Source organism: Quercus lobata, chromosome 2 (genome assembly GCF_001633185.2).
Source record: "Quercus lobata isolate SW786 chromosome 2, ValleyOak3.0 Primary Assembly, whole genome shotgun sequence".
In the NCBI taxonomy this organism is placed as follows: Eukaryota; Viridiplantae; Streptophyta; class Magnoliopsida; order Fagales; family Fagaceae; genus Quercus; species Quercus lobata.
This window is the reverse complement of record NC_044905.1, coordinates 20,658,660-20,674,571: the sequence shown is the minus strand read 5'-3', so window position 1 is coordinate 20,674,571 and position 15,912 is coordinate 20,658,660. Positions and strand designations below refer to the sequence as shown.

The following is a 15,912-nucleotide window of genomic DNA, read 5'->3' as shown; positions in this document are numbered from 1 at the left end:
AGTGTTGTGTCAATAGAACTACTCTTAAAATATTTAATTTTATAAGAAAGAAAGAAAAAAAAAATGTTTCAAAGTTTTACTCATTCGTTATAAAAAAAAAAAAAAAAAAAAAAAAAAATTATTTTTCAAGACTTGGGCTTACTTTTCCATTGACAGCAGAAAAAAGTTATTTTTCCCTGCGTTTTTTTTCTTCATAAACAAAAAAATACACCATTGTTACAACCAATAGATTTGTATCTATATCTGTGATTCTTTCCTCATTCTCTCTATCTTTCTTTTTCCCTTCTATGTTTTCTTAGTTTTTCTCTCTATTTGATCAAGTAATTTAATAAATAATCTATAGATTTCCAAATCCAAAAAGTTTTTTAGTGCTTACTCCAATTTTAAGAGATTGACCATGTGTATGATTAAGAAGTCATACACTTCAAATGTTAAAACTTATATCAGTTACTATTTTTTTTCTTCTTAGTTTCACATTTGCCGTTAGTCTAACTCTAAGAGACTAACCACGTGTATTATTAGTTATTTAATTATATTTGTTTATGCATTCAATAGTTGTTTTCTACCGATATTTATACTAAATTATATTTAGAATACTATTTTAGATTATTGTATAATGTATATAATATGGAAGTTGCACATGTAAAAATAATAATTAATTATTATTTTTTATTTTATTTGCTCCCATGATAAATTTCTAGTTCTCCCATGATAAATCCTAGAGCCGCCACTAACCATTAATTAGAAGTTTAGAACAATGTACCTAATCATATGAGCATGATTTTCGTGTATATCTCATGTTGATACGTAAATTTATGAGTCTAGGTTAGTTGTATGAGCTAGATATGTCATAAATCATGAATTCAGCCCATAAAATATATAACATGTTCATGAATTGTTCATCAAATTTTCAACATGTGTTTTAATTTGCATCATCTAAACTCATGGAAAAACCAAATAAAATGATGTTTTTCTTAGATTAATATCATTAAGATATAATCTTGGACAGATATACTCATATACGTGTACTCTTTGCATAAAATGGTAGTGTTTCGCATGACACAGTTTGAAATAAGTTAGATTACATTTCTAGATTTGAAATTTAATTTGAATTTTTGCTAATCTATGTGAAAAAGCTCATTCAACATGTAATAACAATTTCTAGGACATGCGTTTTTACATGCTCATATATCCATGCACTTTCATGCATTAATTGTATGTGTCAAAATAGTTTACATGCATGTTTTTGTTTCTTGCTTATATTGGTTTAACACGTTATCAATTGTCATGTTAATGACTAACTTGTTTATATCTAGGTTTTTTTAGTTGTTATTTTTAATCATGCAAGACATGCATGAGTTATTTTTCATTTTGATTTTCTATTGTTGTGCTTTTATCATTTAATGTATGATAAATAGATGAACTATGTTGTATTGGTCATTGACTCATCGCAGCCTAGAGCAATATTAGATTGGTCGGGGTAGCTGCATACATCCCACTGGTAACTTAATCTCTAAAACAAATAAATCTTACAAAAATTAAATTATAAAACTATGGATATAGTATGCAGATGCAATCAAATCTCCTAATATACTCGTCTCATCAATCGATTGCAACAAACAAATTTCTTTACTCTAGTAAAGTTTGCCATCGAATTGAATGCGGACCAGTAGGCTGGTGTGTTTGTTGCCATGCATGAAAGTGAAACTTAACATTGACTTTTTTTTTTTTTTTTTTTAATAGAAAAAACCTTACATTGACTAGTTGCTTATTGCTCATTGATTTTGTTGCTTATTGAAATAAATTTCTCATTGCTCATTGACTAGTTGCTTATTACAAATTTCTCATTTCTCATTCTTTATTGCTCATTGAATAATTTTTTGGACTAGGAGCTTACTGTTCATTGGCTATTATAGCTAAAAACCATCAATAATGTGTCTCGATAAGAAAGCTTTCAAGCCATCAGGTATGAAAATTTTGCATGGTTCACTGGGAGAAAAACATTTATAATCTTAATGCTTAACTTTGTTATTGGATTGAGTTTCGCCTAGTATGGTGAGTGTATGCATGACATGCCACACGTGAATTTTAACTAAATAATTCAATTTTGTACTAGAAGCCGTTTCTGTTTGTTAAGATGAACGACATATTCGATATTGGTTATACAGGCCTCGTTTCGAGATTATCACTATTTATATATTTCTATACATGTATATATGTTTTTATTTATTTATGTAAGCATGAATTTATTTATTTTTATGTTTATGTTTATCAACATAAACGTTTAAATCCACATATTTTATAAGCCTAAATATTAGCTTAGACACGTTAACCTAATATATTAGCTTAACTAACATAACTTTTTTTTTCAATTTTTTATATTGTACAAGCTAAAACACTCAAAATATTTCTAGTATAGACTGTTACAACCCAATATTTTATTTGATACATTTTAGAGGAGTACCAGTAACTGATTTAATAGCCAGTATAATATATTTTCATAGTAAGACTGGTACTAAGTACAGTATTATTGATTTTAACATATTCAACTTTCACGTTATATTGGACAATAAAAGCAAATTGGTCATTGGTAAAAGGCTAAGATTTCTCATTCCCTTGGATGCATATTTCTAATATATCTCTCCCAAGACATATTACAAACCCAGGAGGGGGTTAAGACTTCCTAATCCCATAAAGTTACATTTTTCATAGTTCTCCCTCGAGAATAGCTATGGACCCAAGAGGGGGCCCAAGCCCCTCCTTGCCCAAAAAAGAAGAAGCTATATTTTGTCTTTTTTTTTTTTTTTTTACTTGGAGTCCTTCTCTTCAAAAACCTTAGCCCCCATTAGCCAACCCAAGCCATTTTGGTATTGGTTGAAATCAGTGTACTGTTTCAAGATTTTTGCTACTTACATAATTTTATACATGTATATATGTTTGTATTTATTTATGTAAGCTTAAATTTATTAATTATTATTTTTATGTTTACCAACATAAACTTTAAAGCCACGTATTTTATAAGCCTAAATATTAGCTAGGCACATTAACCAAATATATTAGCTTAAGTAACATAAAATTTTGTTTTTCAATTTTTTTAAAATTTTTATATTGTACAAGTTGAAACACTCGAAATACTCCTAATACAGGCTAATACAACTCGATATTTTATTTGATACATTTTAAAGGAGTTTCGGTAACTGGTTTAATAGCTAGTACAATATATTTTTCTAGTACAACTGGAACTATTACAGTAAGTTTGATCTTAACATATTCAACTCGCACATTATATTGGACAAGGAGAGCAAATTGATCACTCGCTAAGACTTTTTGAACCCACAAAGTTACATTTTTCATGCTTCTCCCTTGAGACCAAGGACGAACCTAGGGGGGGGCTAAAAAAAAAAGCTATATTGTGTCTTTTTTTTAAAAAAAAAAAATTTAATTTTTTTTAGTTGGGATCCCTCTCTTCCAAAACCTTAACCCCCATTAGCAAACCCAACCTAATCCAACCCAAGCAATTTTAATACTATATGAATATTTATTTGAAGTTATTTATTTATTTTGCTTATATTCCAGCCCTCTTAGCTTGAAATTCTGGGTCTGTCCCTATTTGAGACCCACCACAGACTTACACATTTTTAAGTTAGAGAAATTCAAGAGTCAACCACCGAGGTACAATTTAAAAATGCTGAAAAAAATATAATGCAACAAAAATTTCTTATGATTTTTTGGGGGGTGAATAATACAACAAAAATGTCACTCATTTTGTTCATCTGAATAACTGTAGTTGACGTATAAATAAATTTATATTATTCAGCAAAAAAAGAAAAAGACAAAATCAGATTCATGGTATTTAATTAGTATTAAGTGTACTAACTTAGAAAAATCAGAATCTATTATCCATAGCAAAATCAGAATTTGATTGGCAAAACCAAACTATGGTTGTGTTTGGCAACATGTAAAATAATTTCCGAGTGTTGAAAATATTTTACGGAAAGGAAAATATTTTTATCTATTTGGTTGTGTTATGTAAAATACACCTAAAAAAGTATTTCCGGTGTTTGGTTTTGCATGTAAAACATTTTCTAGAAAAATTGTCAAAACCTTACCTAATGCAAGCAAATCCAAGCAAAAAAAATAATCAATTGCAACCAATAACAAATTATTGTTATCACCCCAACCAAATTGTGTAAAAAAAAAAAAAAAAACACTATATGAACAACCCCATAAAATCCTAGATCTTGAGGGAAAAGAAAGGAGAAAGATGGATTGGTGGAGGTGGGTCGGTGAGGATAGTGGATGGATTGGTGAGGACGAGGGATGGGTCAATGGAGGTGGGTCAGTGAGGATGAGGACAAGGGATGGGTCGGTGAAGTGGCTTGCATGCACAACGGTGGGGCCGTGTGTCAAGGGGTGGTTCTGGACATCATCGGTAATACCCTCTCCTTACTCGGCTTGGGCTTGGCGTGAGTAATGATAGGTCTTCTTTAGGTTCTCTCTCTCTCTCTCTCTCTCTCTCTCTCTCTCTCTCTATCTCTCTCTCTCTCTCTCTGGGTGTGTGAGTTCAAAAAATTTGATTTGAAGGTAAATCAGATATGTAATCCATTTTAAGGGTTGAGGGGCGAACTTTACGGTTAAAGTTTAAAATTTTCAATTTGACTTTATTTTACATGTGCACCCAAACACGCATCTGGGTGTAAAATATTTTCCTAATTTTATTTACATCCAAAACAAACACAGCCTAAGCAGAAATAAAATTTATCAAGTACAAATAGCTAAGATGCATGTGCGATAACTACTTCAAGATATTAAAGTTACACTGAAATTAGAAGAAAAGAAACCCAAAGTAGAGATTTGTTTAAGGATCATTGTAAACCATTCCCATCCAAATGATAATTGATTACAAATTACAAATATCATTGACATGGATATGAGACCAAGACCTCAATGAAAATGTGAAAGAAAGAAAACGCCAAACAGGGATACTTTGTTAGACTTATTTGGTTCAGGGGTGTGTCTGCATCCAGAGTTAAACCAAGGTGACTGTTATCGATAGAAAATTGGATTATTCTCCTACAATAATTGTAACTGGAACTGGATAGCCTTGGATTACTAATTTAATTTTCTTTTTCTTTTTATATACCTTGTATTCACTTTCTGCCACCCCGGCCTCAAACCCCACTCCTTTTTTTAATAGTTTGGGCCTTGCTATCAGATTGCAATTCACTTACAGAAGAAAAAGTGACAAAGCTGCTAATACTGTACCCCCATAAGTTTCGTCAACAGTTCATAAATTTTTTAACCTTGGAAAATATTAGGAGGAACCAATTAATGATATTAAAGGTGCAGAAAATCTTGACAAAAGTAGTTAATAGAATGATCAAAAAGTATCAACCCAAACTGCCTGCTTCTCCACATCCATCTTAAGCATGTCTTGAATATGTGATGCTATACTAAATATTCTTATGCAACTGTATCATCCGCATGCATTGCATGATATAAAAGAGAGCTAATCCACTTAATGATTATTGATTAATTATCCTCCAAATGTCAGCTTTTTTCTTTTAGACACTTCACTCGTCTCTTTCACAACAGACACATCTAAAATAGCCATGAATTCTATATATATATATATATATATATATTTTTTTTTTTTTGACACCCTCCACCAAAGCCATTGCCTCCAAGAATGCTAGCAGTGTCATGTTCCCATATGTAACTAGAAATATATATGTGTATATAATCAAATAAGGCTTCATCCCAATACATTGGGACATTGATCACATAAACTAATTGGGATCAGTCATATGTTTCTGGCATTCTATCCATTCTAAAACCTTAATTAATCTCTACCTCTTTGCACACTCTCAATTTGAAGTAAAACACTTTTTTTAACTGTTGCATTAATAGATCTAGATCGCAGTTGCATATGACCAAACCATCATAAACAACTCTCCATGTTTTCACTAGAAGACCCCCTTTTTATATACGTGTCCTTTTTGCCAAAAATGATTGTGTTTCACATGAACAACTGTGACTTCTTTTGGGAATATACCCTGCTAAGATGGTATCTTACCCAAAAGAGGTAGTAGATGACTGGGACCATCTGATGCATGCCATAAAGGCAGGTAGTGAGGTAGTCTAATCCTTATCCATTTAAACCCAGAGGTAGAGGTGTACAACAAGAACAAACAAAAGAGAATTTTGTTATGAAATGAGTAGTGGTGGAGTGAGAACATATTGAGCAGTGGTAGTGGCTGGGCAACCAATGGGTTGGTGGGTAGTCTTGAAGGAATGCCCACAACAAACTAAAAACAGTTGGTGAAGCCCTAAGGATAAAAGGGAGAAATCTCATTGAATTAGCTCACTGTAAAAAATGGAGGTAGTCATAGATGAGGGGAGAAGAACTCATTGTAAGAGAGTAGATAGCACCCAGGGAGAGAGGGATCAAAAGGGAAAATACCCAAGGGAGAAAAACAACCCACGGCAAGATAGTAGTCAAAAACTAAGAGTAACAAGAATGGAGAGAAAGAAAGAGAAAGAAAGAAAAAAAGAAAAAAAAAAGTGGTAAAAAGAAGAAAGAAAACACGACAGAAATAGGGGCATGCATCAATAGACCTTCTTTTCCCTCCCTCTTAGCAAACCCACCCTTTGAAGTCTCCCAAAAGTAATAGCTAGTAGTCATTTAGGTCTATTATCCAAAATGCACAATTTTGATGGCAAAAACCTATGACAAGGTTGTTCAAGTTGGGGTTTGGGTTCCTTCTTGATTTACTTATTCTATGGGAAGATTCAATACTTGATTTCGATTGCAAATATATTTGATTTCACTTGTTAGAACTTATATCTATTGTATTTAGTTGTTCTGCTGGAGCACGTTTTTTATCACGTTCGCTGCAGCAGTTGTCCTATTGTGATATCTTCATTTTCTGTACTAGTTATTCTAATGTAGCACATTTTTATTATATTTACCATGTTAGTTATTATTCCAGCTAAACCTTTTCTACTAAAGCTTTCTTATTTCTTTGTTATTATGTGTTTTATTATTGACACTAACCAATCATTATTCTGCCATACGAACATGTATACATTGTATCTCATGTTCTACAAAATATATTTTATATATGTATATGTGAATACGTATAAGTGTATAAGTGTTTTTTTCATGCTTCTTCTCTGAGACCAAGGGCGGACCTAGAGGGGCCAATTTTTTTTTTTTGCTATACTTTGTCTTTTTTTTTTTTTGGTTGGGCTTCATCTCTTCCAAAATCTTAGCCCCTATTACCCAGCCCAACCCAGCGCAGTCCAACTCAAGCAATTTTATTACTATGTTTATTTGAAGTTTTTATTTATTTATTTTGTTGGGACATATGTGAAATTGTTAGAGACATATGTTATGTATATTGGCTAATCCTTTGACAAAACACAATTTACTTGTAATTGGGTAGATTTAGGATGTGTTTAGTATTTCAAGAAACAAGTGTTTAAATTTAGTAGGCGTAAATGCTCTTTTCGTCCCTACATTTTGGGGTCATTTCTATTTTGGTCCCTACATTTCTATTTTATCACTTTTAGTCCTAAATCCAATTAACGCTTGTTATTTAAGTCCTTTTCGTTAGCCAACAGACGAAAATGGCTGACGTGGCTAACGGACTGATTAAAATATTAATAAAAATCCACCGTTGCTCTTGTCTCCCATGCCACCTGGGTTTCCCGCACCATTTTTCGCACGTGACCCTCACTACCCCCCAAATCAATACCAGAAACCCAAAATAGGTCCACCTTCCCCTAAACCAAATCAATATACCTTCTCTTTCTGTGAACCCCCAAACCAAATCAGTCCACCTTCTCTCTCAATCAAAACACAACCATCGCAGACAAACAAACCACCATCGCAGACAAACAACCCTAGAAATATATATATACCCAAACCCATTTTTCTTCGAATAGCAGAGAAAAGAAGAGTAGTGAGATCTCTATCTCTGTGAGATAGAGACCAAACACACAGGTATTAGCTCTCTCTCTCTATGTATGTCCTTATATATAGCTAGCTTTATATTATGCGTAGGGGCCACAATGTTGCTTTTGTATATTCATTGTTTGGGTTTTGGCTTTATTATGTTTGTTTAGTTACTTTTGACTATTTGTTGGTCCTTGTCTGGGTATGTGTTTCTTTGTGGCTTCCAATGTGTTTCTGCTGTGGGACAAAATGCTTATGACATTGCTGTTTAATATGTGTTTGTTTGTGCTTTCCAACGTGGTCCCCCTACTCCTCTGTTGAAGATAATATGCATTATCATAACATATAATTCAAAACAGTTGAGGTGGATTGTGGAATGATGAGTGCTGAGTTAGGAAATAATTACTGTGTGATATATTGTTAACTAATGAGTACTATTTTGGAATGTAGTCAATATTATTTAACTAATAAATAATGAGTGTTGTTTTGTTAACCAATGGTTTATATGTGTTTTGCATGCAGCATGAGTGAGCTATTTAGTTTGTCTGTGCATCATGGTGGGTATTTTACTGATGACCCTCGAAAATATGTGGAAGGTACAGTGGATATAATGGACAATTGTGACCCTGATAGGTGGTCCAAGACAGAGATTGAGAGTATATGCAGGGATTTTGGGTACACCTCTGTGAGCAGGATTTGGTATAAAATGCCTGGTAGTGATCTAGAGAGAGCTAATTTCCATTTGATAGTTGATGATGATGATGCCATGTTTATGACAGATTTAGTGATTGGTCATGAAGAAATTCATGTGTTTTTAGAGCATCCTGTGGATAATCCTATACTAGTGGATGAAGGTGAGCTTGTTGGGGCAAATGTGCAGCCATTGCCAGTGGAGCAAAACCCTTTAGGATGTGGTAGTAATGATGAGGATAATGATGAGGATAATAACAGTTATAATGAGGATAATAATGAGGATCACATTGAAGTAGATGCTAAACAAGCCTACTCTAGGAGAGAAAGTAACACACCAATGGTTGAGGAGGTTGATAATGATGATGATGTTGTTGAGGTTGATGCTGCAGAGGTTTATTCTAGGAGAGCAAGTAAGGAACCTATGACTTAGCACCCATCTGAGGGCAAGGATGTAGTTGATAGCAGTGACAGTGGAGGAGGTGATGGTGAAGGAAGTGGCCTAGAGGATGAAGATGTAGTGAATCCTGAGGGGAGGGAGTTTGTGGAGGACAGTAGTGATAGTTGGGATGCTTTTGATGAGGATCAGACTGAACCAGTACAAATGGGTGCTGATGTAATAAACTCTGATTATGAGAGTGAGGAGCTGTACAGTCTTGAGGAATCATCATCTGATGATGATGTTGGGGATGATATTGATAGCTCTGAGGATGAATTGAAAACACCTGTGGGAAAGGGAAGGGGACAAAAGAGGACCTTCCCAGTGTTCAAGCCAGTTACTAAGGCTGAACATATCAGATTTGAGAAAGATATGTTGTTCACAACACCTAAGCAATTCAAAGAAGCTATAACTGATTATGCAGTTAATGGTGGCTGGGGGATTAGGTTTGTAACAAATGATTTGCTGAGGGTAAGAGCAGTTTGCAGGAAAGCTACAAGTTTGTGGCATATCTAGCAAAGGTGCCAAGAGAGAAAAGCTACCAATTGAGAACACTGAACCTAGAACACACATGCACTGGGAGTTTTAAGAATCCAAGATGCACTTCTTCATACATTAGGAGGAAATTGATGAAGAGGGTGAGAAGACAACCTAACATGAAACTAAAAGACATCCAAGATGCTGTACATGAGAAGTTTACACTAAACATAACTTCGGGAAAAGCCAGTAGGGCTAGGGAGAAGGTAAGAGAATATGTTGATGGGGCTCACACACAGCAGTACAATCAACTTTGGGAGTATTGTGAAGAGTTGAGGAGGGCTAGCCTTGGCAGTACCTTACTTATGAAGGTACACACCTTCAATGAAGGTGATTTGGCTGCTGAGATGGACCTGATCTATGGGGTTTCATATTTTTAGAGGTTGTATATATGCCTAGAGGGTTGTAAGAAAGGGTTTACAGCTGGCTGCAGGCCAATAATTGGTTTGGATGCCTACCACTTGAAGAATAAGTCAGGTGGACAATTAATCATAGTAGTTGCTAGAGACCCTAATGAAGAGTACTTCTCACTTGCCTATGCTGTAGTGGAGGATGAAACTAAAGACTCCTGGACATGGTTCATAAATTTGCTACTTGCAGACATAGGTCAAAACACAAGATAGACGTTTATATCAGACCAGCAGAAGGTATGTATGTTTATTACCATATCTATTGCACTTGTTATACTTGTTGTGATAAGAGAGTTACTAACACCACAATTGCACTTGTTGTACTCATAGGGATTGGTGCAGACCTTCATTGATAATTGGACACAATATGAGCATAGGATCTGCTGCAGATACCTCTACAATAATCTTAGGAAGAATCATCTTGGTGTTCTAATCAGAGAGTTCTTTTGGAAAGCAGCCAAAGCTACTTATAAAGTTGAGTTTGATAGGCTGATGGATGAACTGAAGGGAATTGATGAGGATGCACAAAGTTGGTTGCAAGATCATTCAACCACCATATGGGCCAGACACATGTTCAGTGAGGATGGGTTGAGTGATACAGTGCTGAACAACATGTGTGAGAGTTTTAATAGCAGGATTTTGAAGTTTAGATCTAAGCCTATAATTTCTATGGTATGACTCTAAGCCTTTGAGTAACAGTTAGTCAAATACATTATTTGATATATTGTTTGATTAACATTTTGTGTGATTACAGCTGGAGTCCATCAGGTTATATCTTATGACCAAGTTTCAAGATAACAGACAAACGATCATGAGAGTGGAATCAGAGATATGCCCTAAAGTGCTTAAGAGGTTGCATAGGGAAAAGATTGCAAGTAGCAGGTGGTTTGCTTGTTAGGCAGGTCATACACAGTTTGAGGTTAAAAGTGGACTGCAAAGTTTCAATGTGGACATGGAAAAAAGAGATTGTAGTTGCAGGAAATGGAATACGACTGGCATACCATGTGCCCATGCAATTTCCTACATATTCTTCAATAGGCAAGAGGTTGAGCAGTATGTGCATAGGTGCTTTCATGTCTCCACATATAAGGCCTGTTATGAGCCAGTAATTGCACCCATCAATGGGCAGAATATGTGGAGGCCCAGTGGTGTCCAACCTGTTCAGCCTCCTATCAAAAGAACTGGCAGGCCCAAGAAGAAGAGGACAAGAGAGCCTGGTGAAGCAACAGGTAGGAGAGCTGGTATCTCCAAACAATGTCGGACCTATGGTAAAATAGGACACAATAAAAGAAGTTGCAAGGGTGACGTTGGAGGAAACTCTTCCCTACCAGGCACCACAAACAGAGCCAGTGCAGCCAAAAAGGTAACATTCTACCATATCTGTCAAGTAAATGTGTAAGAGTTTGTACATATTACATGTCAATAAATGTGGATTTCTTGTTTATAGACCAGTAGATGTAGAAACTATTCCAACATCAATCAGCCAACAGGACAAGCTTAAGCTCAACCAAGCTCAACCACCCCATTTGCACCACCTCAGCCATCTGTATGATCCCAGTCCACCATGCACACCTTCACTCTTGGTGCACCACCTCAGCCATTGCCATCATTTCAGTCCAGCATGCACACCTTCACTCCTTGTGCACCATTCTAGACCAGCATGCATTTATCATCCAGCCCAAGTGCACCATTCCAGACCAGCATGCACTTCTCATCCAGCCCAAGGGCACCATTCCAGACCAACATGCACTTCTCATCCAACCTAACTGCACCATTCCAGACCAGCATGCACAGCACTACCACACCTTTTCCATCACCCCAGTCCAGCATGTACAGCTCTAGTCCAAGTGCACACCAGACCCCCACAGGATCATCCAATCCAATTGCACCACCCAACTTAGGCAGCAGTCCAATTCCAAGACTGAGGAGGAAAATGATGGTCACATCAGAGACCCTGAATGCTTCCAAGAATGCATCTAGATACATGGGGGCTATTAAGTTTGCTGGGAGTCAGTCATCAATGCATGATCTAAGAAAAAAATGAATAGCTTGTCATTTTATATCTTTTGATGAATGGCTTGTGTTTTGTATAATTATAGCCAAGCTCTTATTTTGTATTATTGGTATTACTTAAACAATGCCCTGCTATTTGGGTTAAGATTGGCAGTTGAACAATGTCCTTTTGTTAAACAATACCCTGCTGTTTGGGTTAAGATTAGCAGTTGAACAATGCCCTTTTGTTATTTAAACATACTTTTGCTTTTTTTTAATGATAACTATGTCTGGGTTAAGTTTGGCAGTATGTTATTTAAGATGTTTGGATTTCAAGATTGAGTTTGTTGTTTCCTTTTGTCTTGTTTTATATGTGTAGTATAGTGCTTTCTTGGAATATGTTATTTGTTACCAGTTTTATTTGTTGCATGCACTTGGAAATCTGCTACTTGGTTCAACATGGACATTTCCAATCCACACATCCACACATTGAATTGAATGAGAAAGGTATTCATTTATTTCTCAACAGAAGGAGTACAAAATAAGCAACAGGTGTGTGTCATTGCTAATAACTAATCCTACCAAAATAGAGCACACTACCACTGCCAACCCTCCATACATTAACATTGCAACCCTCTATACATAAACATACATAAACACTACAACCCTCCATACATAAACACTGCAACCTTACATGCACTAACAAGCACAGCAACCCACACAAGCTATTCCCACCCCCTATCTAAGCAAACATAGAACTGCAAATATCACCACTAACAATGCCACAACTACGACTAAAAACTTCTCTCTCTTTTTGCAGTTTGCAAGCTCAGCCTCAAGTTTAATGATCCTTTGCCTTTGCTGTGGGATAAGCACCTTACCACGTTCACATATCTCATCATCATGCCATTGGAAGAACCTACACTTCCGCCCCACCTGAAACACAGATAATGCTCTGAAAAATGAAAAATGGAAATCCGAAAAACATACTGAAATTAACTAAAACCCACTCAAAAAATTTATTGAAATTGACATACCTAATAGTTTGGACAACCATAGAACCTTTTGCCAGGGTTGTCTTCAGTCCACGCCACAACTAGGACAGGTTTTTGATTACAGTAGCACTTCATTGGTGCTCTCCTCACACTGGAATTTGTTGAACAACTTGCTTCCATTGGGCTTCGAAGATTGTTTATTTTGATCGTGGTTTTGGGAGATGAGGATTAGCTCGAATTTTGGGAGTTTAGGGTTTCTAGTACTGATTTGGGGGATTTTGGGTTTCTGGTACTGATTTGGGGGGTAAGTGGGGGTCACGTGCGAAAAATGGGGTGGGAAACCCAGGTGGCATGGGAGACGAGAGCAACGGTGGATTTTTATTAATATTTTAATAAGTCCGTTAGCCACGTCAGCCATTTCCATCTGTTGGCTGACGGAAAGGACTTAAATAACAAGTGTTAATTAGATTTAGGACTAAAAGTGGTAAAATAGAAATGTAGGGATCAATATAGAAATGACCCCAAAATGTAGGGATGAAAAGAGCATTTATGCCAATTTAGTATTGAAGTCATGCAAATCTGTCCAAGAAACAAGTGAAGAAGTGTTATTCATTAAAGCTTGACAGAATCATATCCATCGAGGTTTAATGATGTAGCTCAACAACAGCTTGACAGAAGCCGTATTTGGCGAGAATTATGAAGTTAGAATTGCTAGATTTAATTTCACGCATATCCATGTGTATTTGTGTAAGGTTTCTTTTGTCACAACCTTAGACATATATAAGGATTATTTTAAGGGTCGTCACAGATAATGCAACTTGATGCAATGTGATAATACATGCATATTGTGACCGGATACAATTTGCCCTAGTTCATCATATTCTCTCTAGAAGCTACTATGTCTTTGTGCCAAGGGTTTTGTAACAAAGGAGCTTCTTGATCTTTATTGTTGGATGAACTAAAGAACTTTGCAGCCAATATCTTCCTCAAGTTGGTGTGTTAGTCACGTACTGCGATCCGTGCATCATTAAGTAGTCACGTACTGGGAGCCGTGAATTGAAATGAGAGATTACCTCTACATTACAAGTCCAATTGGGTATTGGGGTAAGGGTTTAACTGTAGGTTGGTATTAGATACTGTGATTCCTTTTACTTGTAACCACTTGTTTTGATAATAGTGGATTCTTGGGAGTGGTGACCTTAAATTTTCCCGATGGGGTTTTGCCTTAATGGTTTTTCCCATTCGTAAACAATTCACCTGTGTCAAATTTATTTTCTGCTGCATTTAACTTAGTTGGTGATTTGTTTGTGCTACCACGCTTATTGCATGTAATTGAATCTAATTAATTCACTTGGATAATTAATTGATTAATTTACCAAAATGGGTCAATACATTTTTGGCCTATCATATTTATTTTGCTTATACTCCATTCCTCCTAGCTTGAAATTCTAGGTCTAGACCCACCATAGATGTACACATTTTTAAGTTGGAGAAATTCAAGAGTTAACCATCGAGGTACAATTTAAAAATGCGGAAAAAACATAATGCAACAAAAATTTCTTATGTTTTTTTTTTTTGGGTGAATGATACAACAAAAATGTCACTCATTTTCTTTGTCTGAGTAACAATAGTTGATGTATAGATAAATTTATTTTATTTAGAAAAAAAAAAAAAAAAAAAGAGACGAAATCGGATTCATGGTTGTTGATGCCCATTTTTGCAAATTTGTACCCAAAAGCCCATACGGAGGAAAGCCCAATGAAAAGCAAGGCCCAAAGGCCCACCAAGAAGACCAAAGAGCAAGAAAGGCCTAAAGAAAGAAGTGCAAGGGAAAGTAATCTGCAGCAGAATGCATATCTACAGCAAAATACAAATCTGCAGCAGAATACAGATTAGCCGTAAAATACAATTCTTCAACAGAATGATTTCGACAAATCAAGGCAAATTGGCCCAAGACCCTTTTGATCCAGTTAACATTATTTGGCTCACAAAAGGCCCAAATCCTTTTGTATAAAAGGATAGGTGTGAAAACTAATATGAAGAAGCACGATGAAAGGAAACAAGGAATAGCAGGAAGTGTTAGTAGTAGGAATTGCGTGAAGGAAAGAAAAGTCAAACCAAAGGAAATGACAAACACAGGAAACGCGTGAAGAAATAAGACAAAGACACACAGCATAATGAAACAAAACTAATTTTTTACAGCAGAAATGGGGAGGGAACGAAAGAAGACAAAAACAGAAGATAGTGGAGCAAGCACATAAGGGTCGGAGCACCACCAACCTGTACCTAGCCAATACAAGGGAGGTGGGCCCATGATCAAAGGGATTCAGAGGGTGTGGTTTGGTGGTGAGGGGAAAAGGGGTCTATATTTGGTTTCCAACTGTGACTTCTTTTGGAAATATACCTTACTAGGATGGTATCTTACCCAAAAGAGGTAGTAGATGGCTGGGACCATCTGATGCATGCCATAAAGGTAGGTGGTGAGGTAGTCTAATCCTTATCCATTTGAACCTAGAGGTAGAGGTATACAACAAGAATAAATAAAAGAGAATTTTGTTATGAAATGAGTAGTGTGGAGTGAGAATGTATTAAGCAGTGGTAGTGGCTGGGCAACCAATAGGTTGATGGGTAGTCCTAAAGGAATGCCCACAACAAACCAAAAACAGTTGGTGAAGCCCTAAGGGTAAAAGGGAGAAATCCCATTGAATTAGCTCACTATAAAAAGGGGAGGTAGTCATAGATGAGGGGAAAGGAATTCATTGTAAGAGAGTAGATAGCACCCAGGGAGAGAGGGATCAAAAGGGAAAATACCCAAGGTAGAAAAACAACCCACGGCAAGATAATAGTCAGAAACTAAGAGTAACAAGAATGGAGAGAAAGAAAGAGAAA

At 35.9% G+C, this 15,912-nt stretch overlaps 1 protein-coding gene across 1 annotated transcript; it reads right to left on the bottom strand.

Annotated features, from left to right (window-relative positions):
* Positions 1-12,766: 12,766 nt before the first annotated feature.
* On the bottom strand, positions 12,767-13,203 carry LOC115960948. The gene is made up of 2 exons (XM_031079989.1): positions 13,091-13,203; positions 12,767-12,983 (listed from the first exon to the last, which is right to left on the bottom strand). The coding sequence occupies exons 1-2, from the start codon at positions 13,201-13,203 to the stop codon at positions 12,767-12,769; spliced, it is 330 nt and encodes a 109-aa protein (XP_030935849.1).
* Positions 13,204-15,912: the final 2,709 nt, after the last annotated feature.

Coding starts and splice junctions, on each gene's coding strand:
- LOC115960948 (XM_031079989.1), bottom strand. CDS start 13,203: ATGGAAGCAAGTTGTTCAACAAATTCCAGTGTGAGGAGAGCACCAATG. Junction 12,984..13,090: donor GAAGACAACCCTGGCAAAAG/GTTCTATGGTTG, acceptor TTCATTTTTCAG/AGCATTATCTGTGTTTCAGG.